General features: G+C 38.2%; 2 protein-coding genes across 2 annotated transcripts in view; both read left to right on the forward strand.

Annotated features, from left to right (window-relative positions):
• Positions 1-6,578: 6,578 nt before the first annotated feature.
• LOC133302843 (uncharacterized) lies at positions 6,579-7,049 on the forward strand. The gene has a single exon (XM_061502666.1). The coding sequence runs from the start codon at positions 6,579-6,581 to the stop codon at positions 7,047-7,049; it is 471 nt and encodes a 156-aa protein (XP_061358650.1).
• A 9,757-nt stretch (positions 7,050-16,806) lies between these two features.
• The window catches only part of LOC133302839 (uncharacterized), a 38,147-nt gene continuing 34,080 nt past the window's right edge, over positions 16,807-20,873 (forward strand). The window contains exon 1 of the mRNA XM_061502660.1: positions 16,807-17,027. Within this exon, the coding sequence (XP_061358644.1) occupies positions 16,992-17,027 (36 nt within the window). The 5' untranslated portion in view covers positions 16,807-16,991. The remainder of the gene's footprint in view (positions 17,028-20,873) is intronic.

Here is a 20,873-nt window from a genome sequence, read left to right on the forward strand (position 1 = left end):
ACCAACTTGAGGTACACTCAGTTTTAACAAAATTGCACATGGACTACATGTTCATAAATTCCCATATTTTGATATGGTAAACTAGACTCTTCTATCTTTCCAACGAGGTATCACACACCTCAAATAGAGTTCTATAGCTCCATATACGCTCGCCGTAAGTTAATTCCATAAAACAGTCAAAACTGCACAATCGGGTTCACTAACATCCTTCACTGTTTATGAAAATGCAAATGTTCCACTTATCTATTTGCCACAGACACCTCAAGCTCCAATTTGATATATCATAAGCCTAATTTGGATAAGAAATGAGAGAGATATGAATTTCTCAAAAACGTATATATAATCTGTTAACTATAGCGTGGAACAGGACAGTCCGCAATCAAAGGTAAACTGTGCAGTTTCTAAAACTCCAAATGACACCAAATTTTATGAAAATGTAGGGAACATCCTAAGCTTCAAAATAAGGCATGGTATGCCTTAATTGGACCACTGTGGAGAAAGTTATGGTCTCTCAAAGTTAGTGTAAAATCACATTATTTTTCTAGAAAATTCAGCATGGTCTCCTTTATTTTAACAACTTTCCCCTACTTTATACAAGTGTGTTCCAATATTCAAAAAGGGTACCTAATTGACCAAAAAGGTGCATCTAAAGAATCAACATACCTTGGTGCACTTACATCCCATAATATCTATCAATTCATATTATGTCTCTTTACTCAATTTACAATTCCCTCTAACATTAACAATTTTTCTCATTACCCTTTCATACACAATGACTCATTTATCATCCATTATAATTATACATAATCCATATCTAAAATAGGCCTAAAGTCCTTCTGTCACATACATCAACTTTTACATACAAAGATCCTTCAATGATATGATTAGGATTACAACAACTAGATAATTACAACTATTACATAATCAACATAATAATCAAAATGACTTAGACACAAGATCATGAACAACTCTAAGCATGTCCACAACATCACTTACAACACTAATGTTCATGCACTAAGTCAATGATACAAAATATGCAACTACCATGAACATCAACATAATATCTCAAAATGCTAAGTAAATTCTCATGCACTCCTTTGTACATGTCAAAATACTTCATATGCTCGTATCCACAATAGGTGGGCTTTTTGCCCAATTTTCCTCCAGCAGCACTAGTGGTACCTGAAAAGGAGGCCTCATAACGCGGGGTAGGATTTGACAATATCAGTAAACCACGGGTCCTGGAGGGTCACTCCACCTAATGGCTCATTCAAATATGCAAACAAATATAATATCCATACAATACATCATACAATCAATCAATTAAACAATCAACAACCAACTGGGCACAAATCCGAGATCATCCATGAAGGATATTGTTCAAGGACCCTATCATATAACTCCCGAGACATTCCTAGAGGGTTAACTACTCTAAGGCATAATGTCATCTGGAACCCCCACAAAGAGTCCTATCCGGCGGAGCTCCCCCCAATTTTCTATTGATCAGAGAACAGGTAATCAGGCCTCACGGGCAATCAAGCCCCATAAGCAATCAACCTTCATTGGCAATCAGGCCTCACAAAGAACATGGATATTTCACACAACATATTCAATGCATGGACAGACTTTATTAAACATTATCACAGAGCAGTCAACACTGCAGCTACAGGATCAGGCTCAAGAGGATCTGCACTCGGTGCCCCACGGTTGCCACGAAGCCTTCTTATGATAACTGTACATGTAACACAAAGAAATGAGCTGATCAGACCCACACTAAGGAAACATATGTACAATGATCCCAAAGAGTCTACAAACAATTGCACATTACTAAGCATAATCATACATATACAGAGTACCCTAACAAACTGCTCTGATACCATAAAATGTAACATCCCGTACGCATGCGGTAATGTTATCATCACTTATGATATTAAGCGCAATTACAATCACACCAGTTTATTTAAAAATACTTTAAAACTCAATGCACCATTTTTCTTCTTCTTTGAGTGGAACAACCATTGATACAACTTGAAAGTAACCATCTTGAGGCAAAAAGACCCCTTTTTGGAACCTTCTTGTTGTTGCCTTAGGGAGGTGAGAGTGAGTCTTATGAGTTTTTAGAGTTGGAGCTATACCAAGCTTGCTTGGAAGCTATTAGTGGTAAGAGGAGTGATTTTCATCACTCCATTTTTGTGTACAGTGCTTGGTTGAAGCAAAAAGTGGATTTTCCTACCTTAAAGGCCCTTCATTTTATGCTTACAAGGCCTTGGGGTACATTCCTTACCTTTGTTCATGAGTTTCTATGTTAAAGATCAAGTCTTGGCATGTTTAATGAGGTGATTAAGTAACTAACATAAACATTGGCCTTAATGGGTTTAAATATGCATGTTGAATGTCCGATAACATAAAAAATGGAGTCTTGGAAGGATATCTTTGCGAAAATGCAGAACTGCATTCTGTCGCGAAATATCTAGATATTGATATCCAGATATGATATCCAGATATGGTTATCCAGATATTGCATTTGTGATATCCGGATAGGGATATCCGGATATTGACCCTGTGATATCCGCATATTGATATTTGGATATGTCCCTAAGGAATATCCGGATATTCTGGGAAATTCATAGTTTCAGCCATTCTGTCTAAATAGAAGTGTGGTTTAGGTTTCTGGACCTTTAATTGATTAGTATGAACTCTGTAATGATGTAACTAAGTCAGAATCTATAATATTGAAGGCTTATGGCTTTGAGAGAAGCCTACAGCCATTAAACGATAAAGGAAACGTTGTCCTAATGCAATGAAGTGCTAGACTATGAATATTGATGATGTGAATGTTATGAAAACAGATCCTTGTCTTTGTTGGACCTTGTTATTACTTGTGACCCTGTGGACACTGAGTTGTGAGGGAGGATTTAGCTTGACAGGTAAGCTTTTGGTCCTCGAATTTATCTGTTGCTTGTTCCACCGACCTCTATGAGAGGGTGGTTTATGTGCATGGTATGCTTTTATGAAAATGATATATGCATTGTTATATGCCTAAGAAATGTGGATATGCTTGTTGATGTAATGTATGGATGTGATGTGGGGTACTTACACGATCAGGCAGCAACCCTGGTGTGTAAGGCATGAAGCAGCAACCCTCGTGTTTTGGTATGTTGCAAATGTTCGTAATACTATCCTGTTCTCTGGCCAGTTGAACCGCACTTGCATATATTACATGAGATATAACCTGTGGTACATGACTTTCTGAGTATTGGAATATATTGTTATAATTGTATTGCCCTCACATGAACATGCATTGTATTTAGTGTTTAAGAACTTATTATATACTTGTAAGTGAGCTTGGGGCAAAAGAGTCCTTGAGGACCCCTTGTCTTACTGAGATTTCTTGTTAGAAATCTTACCCTGTGTGGGGCACATTTTCAGGTACAGGTGTTCTTGAGGTAGAGACCTCTTGAGGCAGGAGGCCGGAGTTGAGCTGATATGTGACACGAGCTGTCGAACTCGCGCAAATTAAAAATTAATTCTTTAGGGTTCAGAAAATTTGTAGTAGAGTGGAAACCCTAAGTCGTCTCTCTCAAGGAAATTGCTTGGGTAAAAATCATTTATGATGACAGAGAATAAAAATGGGGGTTTGTTTTTATTTCAGTTTAATAATTTAAAAAGGCAGAAGATAAAATTGGATGTAAAATTCGTAATTAAAGAAAACCAACCTAAAGTTTGGGATCCATGGACTTCTTTCCTCGGATAAGAAGATATCAGAATCGTGATTGATTTTTCAATCGGATCAGAATCCTTATTTCCAATTGTCAACCCTCTCTAAGCGATCGCTTAGCATTTGATCAAAGACGATGCTTATACTCATACAATCGCAAAGTATCAGCCCGCTTGATTTAAGGTCATAGGGTCAATCAACCTAATCATCAAATCTGATGATTAATCCCTTTCCATAATCGCAATCGCGAACCTCAGATTGAATATCCACGATCGCACGATATCAATCTGAGTTGGGAAGGGAAACAAAACTGATTTGAAATAAACGCAGATCCTCAAGACTAATCCATGGAATCCATTACCCTTAGGTTGATTAAAAGGTTCTTAGCCTCGCATGGCTAAGGTAAACATGATTAAAATAAAAAGAAGAGGAAGAAAAAGATGAAGAACAGAATTGAATAAAAACTCAAAGAGAACTTTTCTGTTGTAGAAACTGACTGCCGAAGGGTTTCCTAAGGTCTCCCTTAAATAGCCGTCACGCAGAACGGCTAGGGTTTCACCGCTTCAGCCCAAACATAAAATAAAAGCTGAATAAAATAAAATAAAACAATAAAACATGGCCTTGGGCCCTAAACACATTGGGTCCTAATGTGAATTACAAGTTCAAACGTCAAAATAAAATTCCAACAAAACACGTCATCTTGAGATCAAGTTTAGACCATTTTCCCTCAAAATTGGGCTTCAGTAGCTGAAATAGCGATTGTATCCCTATCTGTTAGCTGCAAAAAGCAATAAGAATGGAGTCAATCGGACATCTGTAGAGTGAGATATGGTCAAAATACGGAAGTAGTGTAAATCTGGAAAATTATGACGAAAATCAATTAAACCCAACTAAAATCTAGAATTGTGAATTGACCCAAAAGACCTTTATTTAATTCAAATAAATCATAAAAATACCAACCAAGAGTAATAAATAAGTGTAACAAAATATGAGTTATCAATATGTTGCATCCTTTTATTTTTATGTTCGGATATGATTATGCCCTGTTATTATATGGCTATTGTACTTGAGACATGATTTTACCATGTTGTTTATTTGGTGAGCATGGGGTTGTCCAAGCCTCAACCGTATAAGTTATGTTTATTCAGACTTGAGTTGTAATACTGTATCAGGATATTGTCTGGTCTACGTGTTGTAGTTCCATGACTTGATACTTATTTATGCTATGAGATTATTCAATGTAGTTATTTTATTACAATTTACATACGTACGATTTTTGAAAAGGAATAAGTAATATGACATGACTAATATGATCAGAATTATAAATGGAAATTTTTAACTTTCGCATTTATTAAGCTGCGCTTATTCCATTTATATGTTTAATACACGGGGCGTTATATTTTATGGTATCAGAGCACTTTCTAGGGAAAAAGCCTGTATGTATTGCAATAACTTAAGATGCCTTGTTGAGTGACCTGTCTTGTGAGTTTTTTTTAGGTTTTGCTATGATAATGCATGTGTGACCATATTATGTGGGCCTGATCAACTCATCCTTTGTGTAACATGTGCAGAGTTATGGCACCTCCTATGAGGACTCGAGAGACAAATGAGGGTCAGCCTGATCCTGTCCTGACTGCATTAGTTGAGATGCAGGCGGCTAGACCAGCCAATCAAGAGGCCACTAGGGCGGCCAATCAGGCGATGATGGACGCCGTGAGAGAGGCGAATAGGAAAGTCACCGAAGACGTGCTTGAGGCGAACAGGTTGGCAAACATGACCATGATGAGGATCATGTTGGAGGAGATGAGGACTGGTCGTAATGATGGCCAATTTCCTTCACCATCACCGCTGCCGCCTCTACCTAGTCATCAGGATGGGAATGGAGGAGGTGAGATGCACATTCTTGAGGACGATGGTCTGAGCCACATAGAGGGTGTGAGTCACCTTACGAGCTTGATGCAGCCCTATTATGAGCCAGTGGAAGATCAAGAGACGAGAGACCGCAGGTTGAATGCTTTCCGTAAACACAAGCCACCTTCATTTGATGGATCCTATGATCCAATTGTTGCTGCTAGATGGCTGGCTCCAGTCTTTGGACAAGATCTTCAGAGTTATGCAGTGCATTGACCCACAGAAGCTGTTGTTTGCTACTTACATGTTAAAGGGAGATGCACATGAGTTGTGGGTGAACACCTCTCAGGCGTATGAGATGCAGGGCCAGATTATTACTTGGCCATTCTTTGAGGAGCTGTTCCTTGGGAGGTATTTTCCTTACGATGCCATGTAGTGCAAGCAAGGAGAGTTTGAGCGCCTAGTACAGAGCTCAATGACTGTGGACGAGTATTTAGCTAAGTTCAATGAGCTAGCCAAATTTGCACATTTTTGGGTTGTTAGACCTACACCGAAGTCTTTGGCTTCTAAGTTCCATAGAGGCCTGAATGAGGAGATAACAGACAGGATAACTGGAGCTGCATCCAGAGACTTTAGCACATTGATTCAGCAGTGTCGGGACATAGAGGATGTGTGCATGGTCAGCAAGGCCAAAAAGGCCAAGGTATCTGAGGATAAGGGAGTCAGTGGTCCCTACCGGGGGAGGGACAAAAGGTATAACAGGAAGGGCAAGGGAAAATAGTTGCAAGCCAGACAACCGTTCAACATGTTCAAAAGGACTTCTACACCGTAGGGTGGTTTTGCTAGACCTACTTTTACTCCTAGATGTGCGGGATGCGAAAATGAGCATATGGGGCATTGTGCTACTGGTGAGCTGCTATGCTACAAGTGTGGAAAGAGTGGCCATATGGCCAAGGATTGCTATGCACCAGTTGCTCGGGCTGCAATTGCCTAAGCTACACCACTTCAGATGATTTCAACACCTTTTACCGCATCACCTGCTGCACCACCAGCCACGAGTCGAGTGTACACTCTTGATCGCCAGCCGTCGGACAGAGCTCCAAACCTTGTGAGAGGTACTGTTTCCATTAGTGGTTGTGACATAGATGTGTTATTTGATTCCGGGGCTACGCACTCTTTCATCGTGAACCTGATTGTTGTGGCACATAGGTTGTCCATTTTTGTGCTTTCCCCACCTTTGCGGGTTACTACAGCCACCGGGGAGAAGTGTGATACTTCATCTGTACACCGTGATGTTGTGTTTCAGTGGGATTACCGTGAGTACTCAGTAGAACTGATTGGTTTACCTATGGCTAATTTGGAGATCATCCATGGCATAGATTGGTTGTCCAGAAACTGTGTGATGATTGATTGTTGTGCAAAGAAAGTGATGATGTCTCCTTGTGATTCCTCTACTAGTTCTTCTCCTTTTTATCAGTGACTCAGGCGAGAAAGGCCTTAAGGGCCGAAGTATATGGCTATCTCATGTTGGGAGGTTTGGTGAGTGAGACACAAAAGGATATTACCGGCATTTCTGTGGTGAGAGAATTCCTTGAGGTGTTTCTTGAGGAGATTCCTGAATTTTCACCAAAGCGAGAGATAGAGTTCTCCATTGGCTGAGCAAACCATCCTGACATTGGAGGACATGCTGAGGGCTTGCACTATGGAGCATGGCTCAGCATGAGATTGGTAGCTACCATTGGTTGAGTTTTCGTACAACAACAGTTTTCATGTTAGTCTGGGCATGGCATCCTACGAGACATTGTATGGTAGGAGGTGTAGGACTCCTACCTGTTGGTCTGAAGTTGGAGATCGTGAGTTGTTTGATTTGAACTTTGTTCAAGACACTATCCAACAGATCCAGATGATCAGAGAGAAGCTTAAGTAAGCATAAAATCTCAAGAAGAGTTACTATGACAAAAGCATCGGCCACTGGAGTTTAATGAGGGTGAGCACGTGTTTGTGAGACTTTCACTTGTCACCGGTGTTGGTCGTGCTATCAGAGTGAGGAAGCTTAGCCCGAGATTTATTGGGCCATACCAAATACTTGGTAGGGTAGGGCCTGTTGCCTTGCCTTGCCTCCGAACTTGGCCAACATCCATGATGTGTTTCACGTGTCCCAGCTACAGAGATACATAGCGAATCCTTTGCATATTGTACAACCCGATGATGTGGAAATTTGGGAGAACTTAAAAACTCCCGTAGGACCACTAAAGATACTTGATCGAGGTGAGAAAGGCTAAGAAGCAAGATCATTCCCATGGTCAAAGTGCAATGGGAAGGAAGAACTCCAGAGGAGTGTACTTGGGAGCGGGAGGAAGACCTTCTTTCTCAAGAAGATAGTAGGAGTAAGGTAGAACTTGAAGAAATTCAAGATCTACAAGAATAGATAGGGGAACCCGAGTTTGTTGATCAGGCGATGCCTCAGCTGGAGGCAGCAGACACCCAGCCCCGTAGGAGCACTAGGTTTAGTCATCCATCTGAGAGGTACGGTTTTGTGATTGAGAATCAGCAGACCGTTGAGGATGATGAGCTTGCTTCCTACAATGAGGCAGTCAAGGATGTTGACTCCTTAAAATGGCAAGAAGCCATGGAATCCGAAATAGATTCGATGCATCAGAACAAGGTATGGACCTTGGTTCCACCACCTGAGGGAATAGTTCCTATTGGGTGCAAGTGGGTTTTCAAGAAGAAGACTGATGTTGATGGCAACATCCAAACCTATAAAGTTGGGTTGGTTGTGAAGGGTTACCATCAAAGACAAGGAATTGACTTTGAGGAAACCTTCTCACCTGTTGCCATGATCAAATCTAGTAGGATCATGCTAGCGATAGCCGCATATTATGATTATGAAGTTTGGCAAATGGATGTCAAAACCGCCTTCTTGAATGAGTTCTTGAAGGAGGAAGTGTATATGACACAACCTGAAAGTTTTGAATCCAAGAGTCAAGAGCATATGGTGTGCAAACTTCAAAGGTCAATATATGGGATTAAACAAACTTCCACGAGCTGGAATCTTCGTTTTGATGAAGACATTAAGGATAACGGTTTTATCAAGAATGAGGATGAACCATGTGTCTACAAGAAGGTTAGTGGGAATGTTGTTGTTTTCCTTATGCTATATGTAGATGACATATTGCTCATTGGAAATGATATTCCCATGTTACAGTCCACAAATGTTTGGTTGTCTGAGAACTTCACCACGAAGGATATGGGAGAGGCAGCCTATATACTAGGTATTAAGATCTATAGAGATAGATCCAAGAGGTTACTGGGATTGTCCCAATCCACGTACATAGACAAGATGCTAAAGAGGTTTAGCGTGGATGGGTCGAAAAGGGGTTTTCTTCTTGTCGGTCATGACATTCATCTCTCTAAGGCTCTGTGTCCTAAGACACCTGTCGAAAGGGAACGCATGGAGAGGATTCCATATGCATCAGCAATTGGATCCATCGTGTATGCCATGCTATGTACTAGACCAGACGTCTCTTATGCTTTAAGCACTACGAGCCGATACCAGTCTGACCCTGGAGAGAGTCACTGGACGGTCGTGAAGACAATCCTTAAGTACTTGAGAAGGACTAAGGATTTGTTTCTGGTTTATGGTGGCAGTAATGAGCTGATAGTGAAGGGATTCACTGATGCAAGCTTCTAGAGTGATAAAGATGACTGTAAATCTCAGTAAGGATTTATATACACCTTAAATGGTGGAGCAGTTTCTTAGAAGAGTTCCAAGCAAGAGACCACGGCAGACTCTACAACTGAGGCAGAATACATAGCGGCTTCATAAGCGGCTAAAGAGGCAGTTTGGATCAAGAAGTTCGTTGCAGAACTTGGAGTGGTTTCGAGCATTGTTGATCCATTACCTTTGTATTGTGACAACACTGGTGCTATAGCCCAGGGCAAGGAACCTTTGTCTCATAAAAGGTCCAAACATGTGCTCCGAAAGTATCACCTCATCCGAGAGATTATTGAAAGAATGTAGATAAAGATGGACTACGTCCCCACTTATAATAATTTGGCCGATTCTCTGACGAAGGGTCTCTCTCAGAGAAAACATGATAGTCATTATGAGACTTTAGGTTTGACACGTCAACCTGATTGGCTCTAGGCCAAGTGGAAGATTGTTAGTATATAGGTGTCCTAGAGACAATCTATTTTATCAGTTGAACACTTTTTTCTATTTAGTATTTCATGATTAATAAATTTGAGCAAACTTTATCTTTATCATATTTATGTCTCGCCAATATTTCATTGTAAATATACGTTTAAAGATAAAGACCCTAGGAATAAAACAGGTGTACACTCGAGGATCTATGATAGGGATCATGATCATGAGGACTCGAGGACACTGAATGTCTATTACCTAAAATTTGTTCCTGGTCTTGAATCACCAAGAAAGGGTATTGGTGATCTCAATAAGACTAGTACAACATCATCTACTTGTATGGAGATACAAGGTAGGGACCTCATAGAATACAGGCATGGTGATGCCTTAGCTGAGGTCGTGGATGGATCTGTTGGAGAACAGATAACACTGAACTGACCCCCTAGAGACTCCACAAGGATTCATTATGGAGAGTATCATTGGATTTGTAAAGTCTCTGAATGTTTGGTAGTGCGGATCGTCCTAGACTTAAGGATGTCATCGAATACTATGTCCTAGAGTTATACTTTGACTATACAACTCTATTCGCCTGAAAATGGGGAGAACAATGTACTCTTGGGTATAACCCGAATACATGAGTATAGATGGACATGCCAAAAGGACTCACAATCCCCTATAAGGGATTAGTTGTTCACAAAGACCGGTAGGGCTGAGATGACTTCTAGTTGACTCGGGAATCTATGCATAGTAAGAGATCATGAAGAGTCATGATCTGTCTTAGAGTCAATATAAGAAGATTCCTAGTTCCTGTGAAATATTATATTTAGTCAATAAAGATAGATGATACTCTACCTTGCTCTCGACTAAATGTGACCGACGATGTGAGGGATAATGCTGGCACGGTATCCAAATCAGAAAGGTAGATCACTTGATCAACTCAATTAGTTCTGGAGCTACAGAGCATTGCTAGTGTATCATGTAGTCATTAGATGCATTGGGCCTTTTTAAAGGAGTTTAACTAGTTCAAGTTTATTTATGTTAGTAACTAATTGGGCCTAATAGGTCACACACAAAGGTTATTCCTTATTGCAAGTTATAGCAAGTTTGGACCAATAATAAGTTATTGGGCTTTGTTAAGACTATGAGTCAAGTTGGATTGGAGTAGGGACTCTAAGCCCACTTGATCCATGCGCCCTTTTGGGGCATTAGTGGTGAAAGAGTTTTCTCCACTAATGGGCCCAAATATGATGGTAGGCCAAAGAGGCCTCAGGGCATGATTCCTAGTAAGTCAAAGAGTTGACTTGACCAAAATAAGGTTAGGGCAAATTTGAAATTTGAAATTTGAATTTGGATTTTGAATTCGAATTACGAACTGAGATAAGATAGAATTTATATTTGAGTTTAAATTTCAAATTGAAATTTAAAATTTGAATTTGAATTTTAAATTCTATGAGGTTAGGTTGTCGAGGATAATTTAAAATTATTTAAAAGAATTATCCAATAGAGATTGGATGGAGATTCTCTCAACTGCTTTTTCATTTGAATTTAGAATTCAAATGAATACTGTTGCAACAAAAATTTTGAGGGAAGAAGAGGAAGAGGGGCGCCTATGTGGAGAGAGAAATCTTGACTGGATTCTGTATCAGATTTCATGGAACAAATGGATATGATCCATACTTGAATTTTGAATTCAAGTCATGAAGCTTCCAAAGGCTCCCAACAGTCTGGTCAGTTGTTAAGTGAGAGGATCAAGCAAAGAAAGATCCTCTCACCATTCAAATTTGCGCCTAACTAAATGGGGGGCTGATGTAGTTGATCAGATAATTAGAAAAACCTGATGCTCCCTCTCTCCTCTTAGGGTTCTAAGAAAAGTTCCAACCTTTCTTCTTCTCTCTCCTTTTGCACCATCACCTAACCTCAAGACACCATTACAGTCTTGAGAAAGATAATCCAAACACTTGGTAGCCTCTTCCTTGCATGCGCCTAGCTAGCCACCGAGGATAAGGAGGGATCAAGGAGAAAGAGTTCTCGCTAGCAAGAAGGAGATAACCGTGTGGATGATCGTTGGAGGGCGTCATCTTTTTGCGCCTACAAGTGAAAAAGGTAATTCTGAAACCCCATATTGTTTCATCCTAAAGCATTCATACATGGGGTGTATAGATGGTTTATGCATCCGCTGCAAAAATTTTTGTTTTTCCACCCATGTATGCGCTCCATAGTATGACTATGGTGCAGTTTTCGAACCTTCAAAGTATTTAGAAAGTCAAATAATGCTTAAGCCGCTTTTCTGATGAAAAGTGCAGATACAGGGTCTGCTTTGCGGTATAAACGCGTACCAGTGAAGTATCACGTAAAATTATAATAAAAATATAATTATTCCTAGAAAAATATCTAAGTCAAGGATATCAATTTTGGAGTAAGAATAATGAGCTTTGATGTCAGAACTAGTACCGGCTAAGTATAAAACATGTACCGGCAAAGTGCAACGAAAATTATAATAAAAATATGATAGTTCCTAGGAAAATGTCTAGGTTTAGAATATTAAGTTTGGGAGTAAAATTATTAGCGAAGCTATTAGAACTAATACCGATGGATTAACTAAGTGCACCTATAAATAGGAAGGCACAATAACCAGGAATTTGTAGTCAGGCTGTTGTTTGTAGAGTTTAAAATGAGGGATTTCAAGGTTTATTGCAAATAAAGGGAGTTTGTTTATTAAATAAGTGGCCATGGTGAATGCATAATCCAAAAATTGCATTGGGGGTTTAAAATGGGCTAGAAGTGCAAGACCAGTCTCCATAACATGACGATGATTTCTTTCCACAACACCAATTTGATGGTGTGTGTGTGGACAAGTCACTCGATAGGCTATGCCATGTGAGTTAAGATATTGAGTGAAAATTCTAAACTCTCCACCCAAGTATGTTTGGAGTGCTTTCAAAGGTAGCTGGAATTGATTTGTCACCATGGTATGGAATTGGTTGAAGATATTAATGGCATCTGATTTTTATTTTATAGGGTAGAGCCATGTGTAACAAGTGTGAGTATCAACAAATGAAATATAGTAAGAATTGCCAAGTGTTGATTTAAGGGATGAAGGACCCCACAGGTCATTGTAAACAAGGTTACATGGTGTTTTATATTCAGTACCAGATGGCATAGAAGGCAGTCTATGAGATTTTGCACAACAACAAGCAGAACAGAAATCAGCCATTTTATTGCTAATATGTATATTACAATTTTTGAGTACAACCTTAAGAGACTCTAAATGAGGGTGTTCGAAGTGACAGTGCCACAGAGAAAACATGGATTTAGATGGAATACATTCACTATCAATAACATCAACAAAGGTATTAAGACATTGGGTATTAATATTGACACTAGAACTAACAAGATTAGCTGAATTGCTTGTAATAGCAAGCAAGGATGAACTCGAACAATTGTGACTTGTAAATGAGTCAGGAAATTTGACAAGCGTTAAGTCTGGAACTGATATAAACTATCAGTAGCAACTGCTCCTTTAAGGAGAATCTTATGGGAATCCTGACATTTCACAAAACAAACATCAAAATGGAATTCAAAATATACAGAATTATCCTTAGCATACTAACTGACACTGATAAGATTTTTGGTGATTGCAGGAACTAGGAGTAAGTTCTTAAGATGCAAACAAGATTTAGAGTGAAATGAGATATAAAAAATGAAGAACCAATAGTTGTTATAAGCAAACCTTGGCCATTTCTAACGAAAATATGGTCTGTAACACTTAGATGCTGAGATTGCATCATGTTCTGTGGTGTTCCAGTGACATGGTTTAATGCTCCAGAGTTAGAAAGCCATTCAACAAGTGGAATTGAGTTTGACGTGGAAGGAACTATAGATTGAGTAGTAACATAAGCTTGTGGTTGGCTTTAAGGTCTATTATATTGATAAGACTTCACTGGTTGAGACTGTTGTTGAAGAAAAAATTGTGGATATGATGTGTTTTGTGGTGGTCGAAGGTTAGGGATGAAGTTCTCTTCAAACCTATACCAGCAGTCTCTAACGTCATGTCCAAACTTATAGCAGAGTTGACAATGAATGTTGTTCTTGCTTCCACATCCTCTTCCTCTATTAGGTTTCATTCCAGATCTTGTTCTTCTTATATTTTTATCATTTGAAGAGTTGAAACACTTGAAATCACATTCCTCTATTCGATTCTATTTTCTGGTTTCAGAAATAGAGTCATCTTCTTCATCAGACGCGATCTTCTGTGGTGGCTGGAGTCGCAAAGTCAGGTTTATTGAAGCTCCTTCAATCAATACTTGCTCATTTTGTTTGATTATAAGTTGTTCAGAAGCCATGAGTTTTATTCTTAGATCTGCGACTGAGTAGGCCCTGTCTCGACCATGAATCATTATTACGAATGAGTTATAGTCAGAAGTTAATCCTTCAAGTATCGTTTCTGTGTGTTGTTTAACAGAAACTGGATTTCCAATGGATTTGAGTGAGTCATAGTTCGTTTTGATCCTCGCGAGGTACTCTTTCGCGGTTTTAGATCCTTTCTTCATCGTTTTTAACTCAGATATGAGTTGTCTGGCTCGCGCGTTCATTACACCATGAAATAACTTGTGAATATTCTCCTATGCTTCGAATGAATGCTTGATAGGAAGAATGTCGTTCACTACTGGTTCTGAAATGGTAAACAACAGCCAAGTCAGAAGCATCTGATCTTGCATTAACCGTTTAGTGTACGTTGAATTGAGTGTGTTTCTCTCTCGATCTTCATCAGAGTCGAACTTCAAGGGAATCTTAAGGTTCACCAAAAAACGTTGTAATTGGTGTGAGGTTATGATCGGTTCAATAATATGGTTCCAGAAGAGGTTATCAGCTCTATATATATAGCCGATGTCCACTAAATGATGAGTTGGCAGTCTAATAGCCATACAATGGAACACAAGGGAGAAACTCAATGATGAGCTGACAGTCTAACAACCATACATTTGAATACAAAAAAGAGAAAGAAATAATCATCTATGTTTTATACAACTTGAAGTATTCTACTACAGATACACTAATAAAACCAAATAGAAAAAACTTTTATTTTCGATTAACTTTTCTAAATGTCGTAATACGAGAAATGGTTCATTAAGGGTGTGTTTGGTACAAGAGAAATTTTTTGGTGACCGGGAATCATGATTAATGGGAATACAGTAGAAATTGAGTTTACTTGGAATCTTACGAAAGATGTGTTTGGTTCGCCAAAATATTACCGGGAATATTGAGTAAAAATTACTGATTCCATATTTGATTTAGAACGAAATATGACTTGGAATATGAGGTTATTTTACAAAAATAACCCCAAACTATTTTTACTTTTGTAATTGATAGATTGGGTCTAGATTTTTATGTGTATTGGGGTATTTTTGTCTCAAAATTTATTGTTATGCTTTTCCTTTACTTGGTATTCTGATTGGTATTCCGAATTACCATATTATTTTTGGTAATCTGAATAGTGACTTTTCTTTATAAATCAAATTACCGGTAATCCTTGGATATCTGGGAATCGTAATTTATTCCTTCTACCAAACGTGGTAATTACATTTACCAAAGAAGGATTACCGGTAATCCTCTTCAAAAACTTGAAACAAACACCCCCTAAAGTCAATCCTAAAACACACTAAGTAAGGATTTTTTTTATCATGGAATAACAATTCCTGGGAATATGGTGAAAAAATGAATTTTTCAATAATGTCATTAAAAAATTGTTTGGTAAGCTAAAATATTATCGAAATTTTTGTGAGAATTTTCACATCTAATTTTCCATTTTCTCAGGAAAGTAAGAATATCATTCTCTGGATGGTATTCTGGTTTATATTTTAGGAGGCGTTTAATAGAGGATAAATTTTTTTATACCTGGGAATCATGATTCCTAGGAATATGATGGGAAAATCACTTTTTCGAAAATATTACCAAAAAGCTGTTCGGTAGGTCAAAGTATTACTAGGATTTTGTTTCAAAAAATGTGTAAATTTTTTCCAACACCTAGGATTCCAAGAATACCACATCTTTGGTGATATTCTTGGATGACATTTTGAAAGAAAATTGTACACAAAACAAAATCCTTGAAAAATCAAATTTTCAAAAAAAAATAAAAATATAGAAATCTTATACCAAATGTAAGTAAATAGAATTAACACTATCACTTATTCGAAAATCTCAAAAAATTCCTTCTACCAAACAATCCCTTACACACAAAATGAAATTTTGAAAAAAATCATATTCCAAAAATAAAATAAAAATTGAAATCTTCTACCGTATATAAATAAATCATCTACCAAAAATCCCCTTCTTAGTGAAATTGAGACAGGGACCGGGACAACAAACACAATTGAACGTTGCCAAATGTCTTCTCCATTTTGACTAAGGGGACACTCATCTCAATAGTCAATCGAAAATACCAATACTGCTAGTGCCACTCACTCCCTCATTCACATATGCCTTCTCCCACACGCTCCATTGCGCGTGTGACGTATCATCCTCAAAACGACGTCACTCTCTCGTTCTCCACAAACTTCCCATTCTCTTCAAAAGTGCGCGGTCACACTCATCCATTTAACTTTGGGTCTTTGAAAAGGAAACCTTAACCGAGAGAGAGAGAGAGAGAGAGTGAGAGACAAAGGGGTTGATGCTGATTATCAAAACTAGTGGGCGTCCCGATCCATTTTGTGGGCTATAACACCTTCAAAATTTTCCCTCACTTTCTTTCGATGCATATATATATTGTTTTCATCAGTCAAACAGTGCAAGTTCCCCACTCAAAGGTATGCCATTTATTATGTCACAAAAATAAAATAAAAATTTATTAGTACCGGATAAATTATTCTATTTGTTATTTTTTTCTGCGTAACTTTGTCAATTACTCTTTAATATTATTAGATCAGAATTTTGATTAACATTTATTATTCTCTATTTATTAATATTTATCTTTCTCTATTCTTGAGATTCTGATCTAAAGAAAAGAGAAAAAATAGTAGTTAGAATAATTTAATATAAATTGAATTAATTAGATAATTCCCTGTGATTATACACTTTTGGTATGTGTGAAGGAAGGAACTTTATTGGAGCATTATTTATCTGTGTCTGATATTTGAGGATTAGTTTCCTGTTAAATATTTGATTATGATTAGTGGGGGCTTGATTTTTTAATTTTATTATGATTTTTTTGTTTCTTTGTCTTTGATTCACTTCCTAGCTATCGTTCTTATGTTGGGGCTGTGAGGAGCAATCTTGTCGATGAACCTTCTTCTACTTGGTCTCTTTGGTGATCAGGTGAGACCTTTCACTCTCTCGTTACTGTCAAAGTTGCTCTTTCAACTGTGTAGGAGGCCAGAGCTGTGTTTTTGGATTAACCCGAATCATTATAGCCCTATGTGTGTGCGTGTGTATGCTTTATTTATTTATTTATTTTTCAATTATAAGATGACTATTGCGTAAGATTCTAAGAATTTCAATTTGTTATAAGAGAAGTGTCGGGAATGTTTTTGCGAGGATGTAGGAGTTTCAATCAAGAAAGGAATTGGAATTCAAAATGGTGTTCTGTGTATTGATTAGCAAGCTATTGTATTTTATTTTATTTTTTTAAATTAGCAAAAGTTGTTAGTTCTTTGATACGTGAATAATTTGGTAATCTCTAATTATTGAGAACAAGAGTGAGTTTGAAGCAATTTCTTTTGCTCTGACATACTTTTCTTATTATGATATATAAATTCTACTTAGTTTCAAATTATGAATCGATAATTAGAGACATAGAAAATGTGTAGATTTGTTTTGGTAAGGTCTTTGGAGACTAAGCTTTTGTGCGTAAATTTGTTTCATGGTACGCAGCAGAGCATTTGGATATAGTTGTATCCAGTTGTATCCTTAAATAAAAATGGGTAAATTATAGATTACCATCTTGAAATTTGCTTTTGGTGCAAATTAGACCCAAAAGTTTTAAAACATGCAATTTACTAATTTGCTATTGGATTGTGCAAATCTCCCCAAAACATAACTACTTCTACATGGGTAATGGAGACAACATGTGAAATCAATTTTCTCCCGTTCTGATCATCCCCTTTTGTTAGTGATTTGGACTGAAAGTTAAGATTCGGACTTTGAAGTGATTGCACAGTTCAATAGTACATTTCAGTAAATTGCTTGTTTTGAGGGTAATTGCGCTACGTGCAAAGTTGACAGGGGTAATCTATAATTTGCCCAATAAAAAGAAGATAAAGCTGAAATTGAAATGGTTTTTTTGGTTGCAGTTCTTATGTAGGATATTGGAAGGCATAGGATTGAACATATCAGAATTTGGTCTTGGGAGAATTAAGGGTATAAATGAGGGTAATTGACCTCTCATACAGGTTATTTGGTTGTACCGCTGGCTTGTCAGTGCAAGGATAAGTACTAATAAACTTAAATTTTTTTTTCCTAAAGAGCAGTAATAATTTTATGGAAAAACCCTCAAAACTAAAGCCCATATGTAGACATAACCACATACTCACCTGACTTATGACCCTAATAAAAATTATTAAATAATCCTAGGATTGAAAATATTTCAGTTAACCCAAATGTCAAAATTACACCAAACTAGTCACATCAGTAGATCTTTGAAGTTCTTGACTTCATTGCTGCTTGATTCTCCTTCTGAGAATTTCAAGTAGTTGAATATTTTCTAAGTTTGTTATGTGAAATATGCAATCTGTAACTTGTGCTTCCATATATAAACGTATTCTCTGTAGTGTTCTGCTGCACCATTTCTTTCTTAGATGGTTTTGGTGCACAAACATGTAGCTATAGTTTATCATGTTAAGAACTCAAGTGAGTTTTCAACCAAAAAGTGCTACTTGATTTGTCAGAGAAAATCATAGAAAGTGAAAGTGAGAGAGAGAAAGAAAGAGAAAGAGAGAAAGATCTGAATGTGAACGTGTATTTTCTATTCTGATTAAAGGTGGGTACATGCAATGTGTTGTCCTGTATATAAAGCTATTACACAACGGTTGATCTGTTGTAACAAACTAGAGACACGTATCCTGTACACCAAAGCTACAGTAAGCTCACTTAGGACTATATTACTACAGTCAGGGCCCATAAGGCCCATTACAATATGTACATACATAGAGCCCACTACAACAACTACTGAGCTACTAAAATAAACTCCATATATGCTAATAGCCCCCCTCAAACTCAGGGGTGGTGGAGAAACAGATGTGTGTCCACAACCGTGAGTTTGTCTCTCAAAGAAGCAAAACGAGATGCTGATAAACTCTTGGTAAGGGTGTCAGCTATCTGATCCAGAGCTGGAACATGGAAGACAACAACGTCTTTAGCAAGAACTCGTTCATGAACAAAGAAAATGTCCAATTCCATATGTTTGGTTCTTGCATGTAGGACTGGATTGTGTGATAAAGCTACAGTGCTCATATTATCACAATATATGTGTGGAGTGTAAAACTGAATATTCAGTTCCTGAAGTAAAGATTTGAGCCAGAGGACTTCAGCAGTGGCAAGAGCAAGGCTGCGGTATTCTGCTTCTGTGCTTGATCGAGCAACAAGGTGTTGCTTTTTGGACCACCAAGATATTAAATTGGAACCAAAGAATACACAAGCTCCTGAAGTTGAACGACGATCATCAGGGTCACTAGCCCAATCTGCATCACAAAATGCAGTAACTGAGAACAGCTGGCTGGGATTAGATGGTTTAAGAACCATTCCATGATACAAGGTGCCTTTTAGATAACGAAGAATGCGTTTGACAGCAGACCAATGCTCTTCAAGAGGTTGGCTCATAAATTGACAAGCCTTGTTAACAGCATAACTGATTTCTGGTCTAGTGAGAGTAGCATATTGCAGAGCCCCAACAATTGATCGATAGAAAGAGGGATCTGAGAAGTAATTGGAGCCATGCTTAGAGAGTTTGCACCCTAAAGGAAGAGGAGTGGAGATGCCTTTTGTTTCAGCCATCTTAGCCTTGTGAAGCAGATCACGAATGTATTTGGATTGGGAAAGCAACAAGGCACCTGAAGAAGCTTTCTTCACTTCTATGCCAAGAAAGTAATCTAAATCTCCAAGATCTTTAAGTGCAAAATAAGAGTGCAGCTGCTGGATAAGAGACTGAATAAACAGAGAATCACCACCAGTGATGATAATATCATCCACATAAATCAGTAAAAACACACACTGAGACTGTCCTCTGTAAATGAACAAAGAGGGGTCACATTTGCTTGCTAAAAAACCCAGCTGCAGTAAGGCCCCTCTTAGTCTGTCAAACCAAGCTCTTCGAGCCTGTTTTAAGCCATAAAGAGCTTTATGTAACCTGCATACAAGAGATTTGTCAGAAGATTCAAAGCCTGGAGGTTGTTTCATGTACACTTCTTCCTCAAGAATGCCATTTAGGAAGGCATTATTTACATCTAATTGCTTAATGGGCCAGCCAAAAGAGATAGCAATAGTGAGAATGGTTCGAATAGTAATTGGTTTAACAACCGGGGAGAAGGTTTCATTATAATCAAAACCTTCTTGTTGATGAAACCCTTTTGCCACCAACCTAGCTTTGTATTTGTTGATAGTACCATCTGGATTTTCCTTCACTCTAAATACCCACTTGCAGCCTATGGCTTTTCTGTTTGGGGGTAGAGAAACTAAGGTCCATGTAGAATTATTGAGAAGAGCAGTGAATTCTGCTTGCATGGCAGGGAGCCAATTGGGGCTGGTTAAGGCTTGCTTGACAGAATTTGGTTCAAGAGAAGTAAGAAAAACTTGAGGTCTCATGGCAGTTTTAGAGCGTGTGAGAATAGAACGAGTGGGAGGAGAAATTAAGACATTAGAATCTGAAGGGATGTATTCAGAACCTGAACTAATGGAAGAGGAGGATGAAGCACTTGAAGGAGAAGTAGAGGCTGCAAGTGAGGCTTGAGATGCTGATGACTGACCAGGGGAGTGTGCAGGGGTTGTATTCAAGTCTGGAGACACTGGTGACTGAATGAGTGAGTCAGTTGAGTCAGTTTGCTGAACAATATTCTGGGAGGTAGTATCTGCAGCAGAACTAGCATTAGAGATAATGGCAGAATCAGTGTTAGAAGCTTTATATGATTCAACTAGAGGAATGGAGCTGGACACAGAGAAGGAATTAGTGGG

This window comes from Gastrolobium bilobum, unplaced genomic scaffold, assembly GCF_033153095.1.
Source record: "Gastrolobium bilobum isolate Gb01-03AN ecotype WA unplaced genomic scaffold, APGP_CSIRO_Gbil_v1 utg16061, whole genome shotgun sequence".
NCBI lineage: Eukaryota > Viridiplantae > Streptophyta > Magnoliopsida > Fabales > Fabaceae > Gastrolobium > Gastrolobium bilobum.

What these genes read in the sequence shown, in the direction of transcription:
- LOC133302843 (XM_061502666.1), top strand. Translation starts at nt 6,579, where the DNA reads ATGATTTCAACACCTTTTACCGCATCACCTGCTGCACCACCAGCCACG.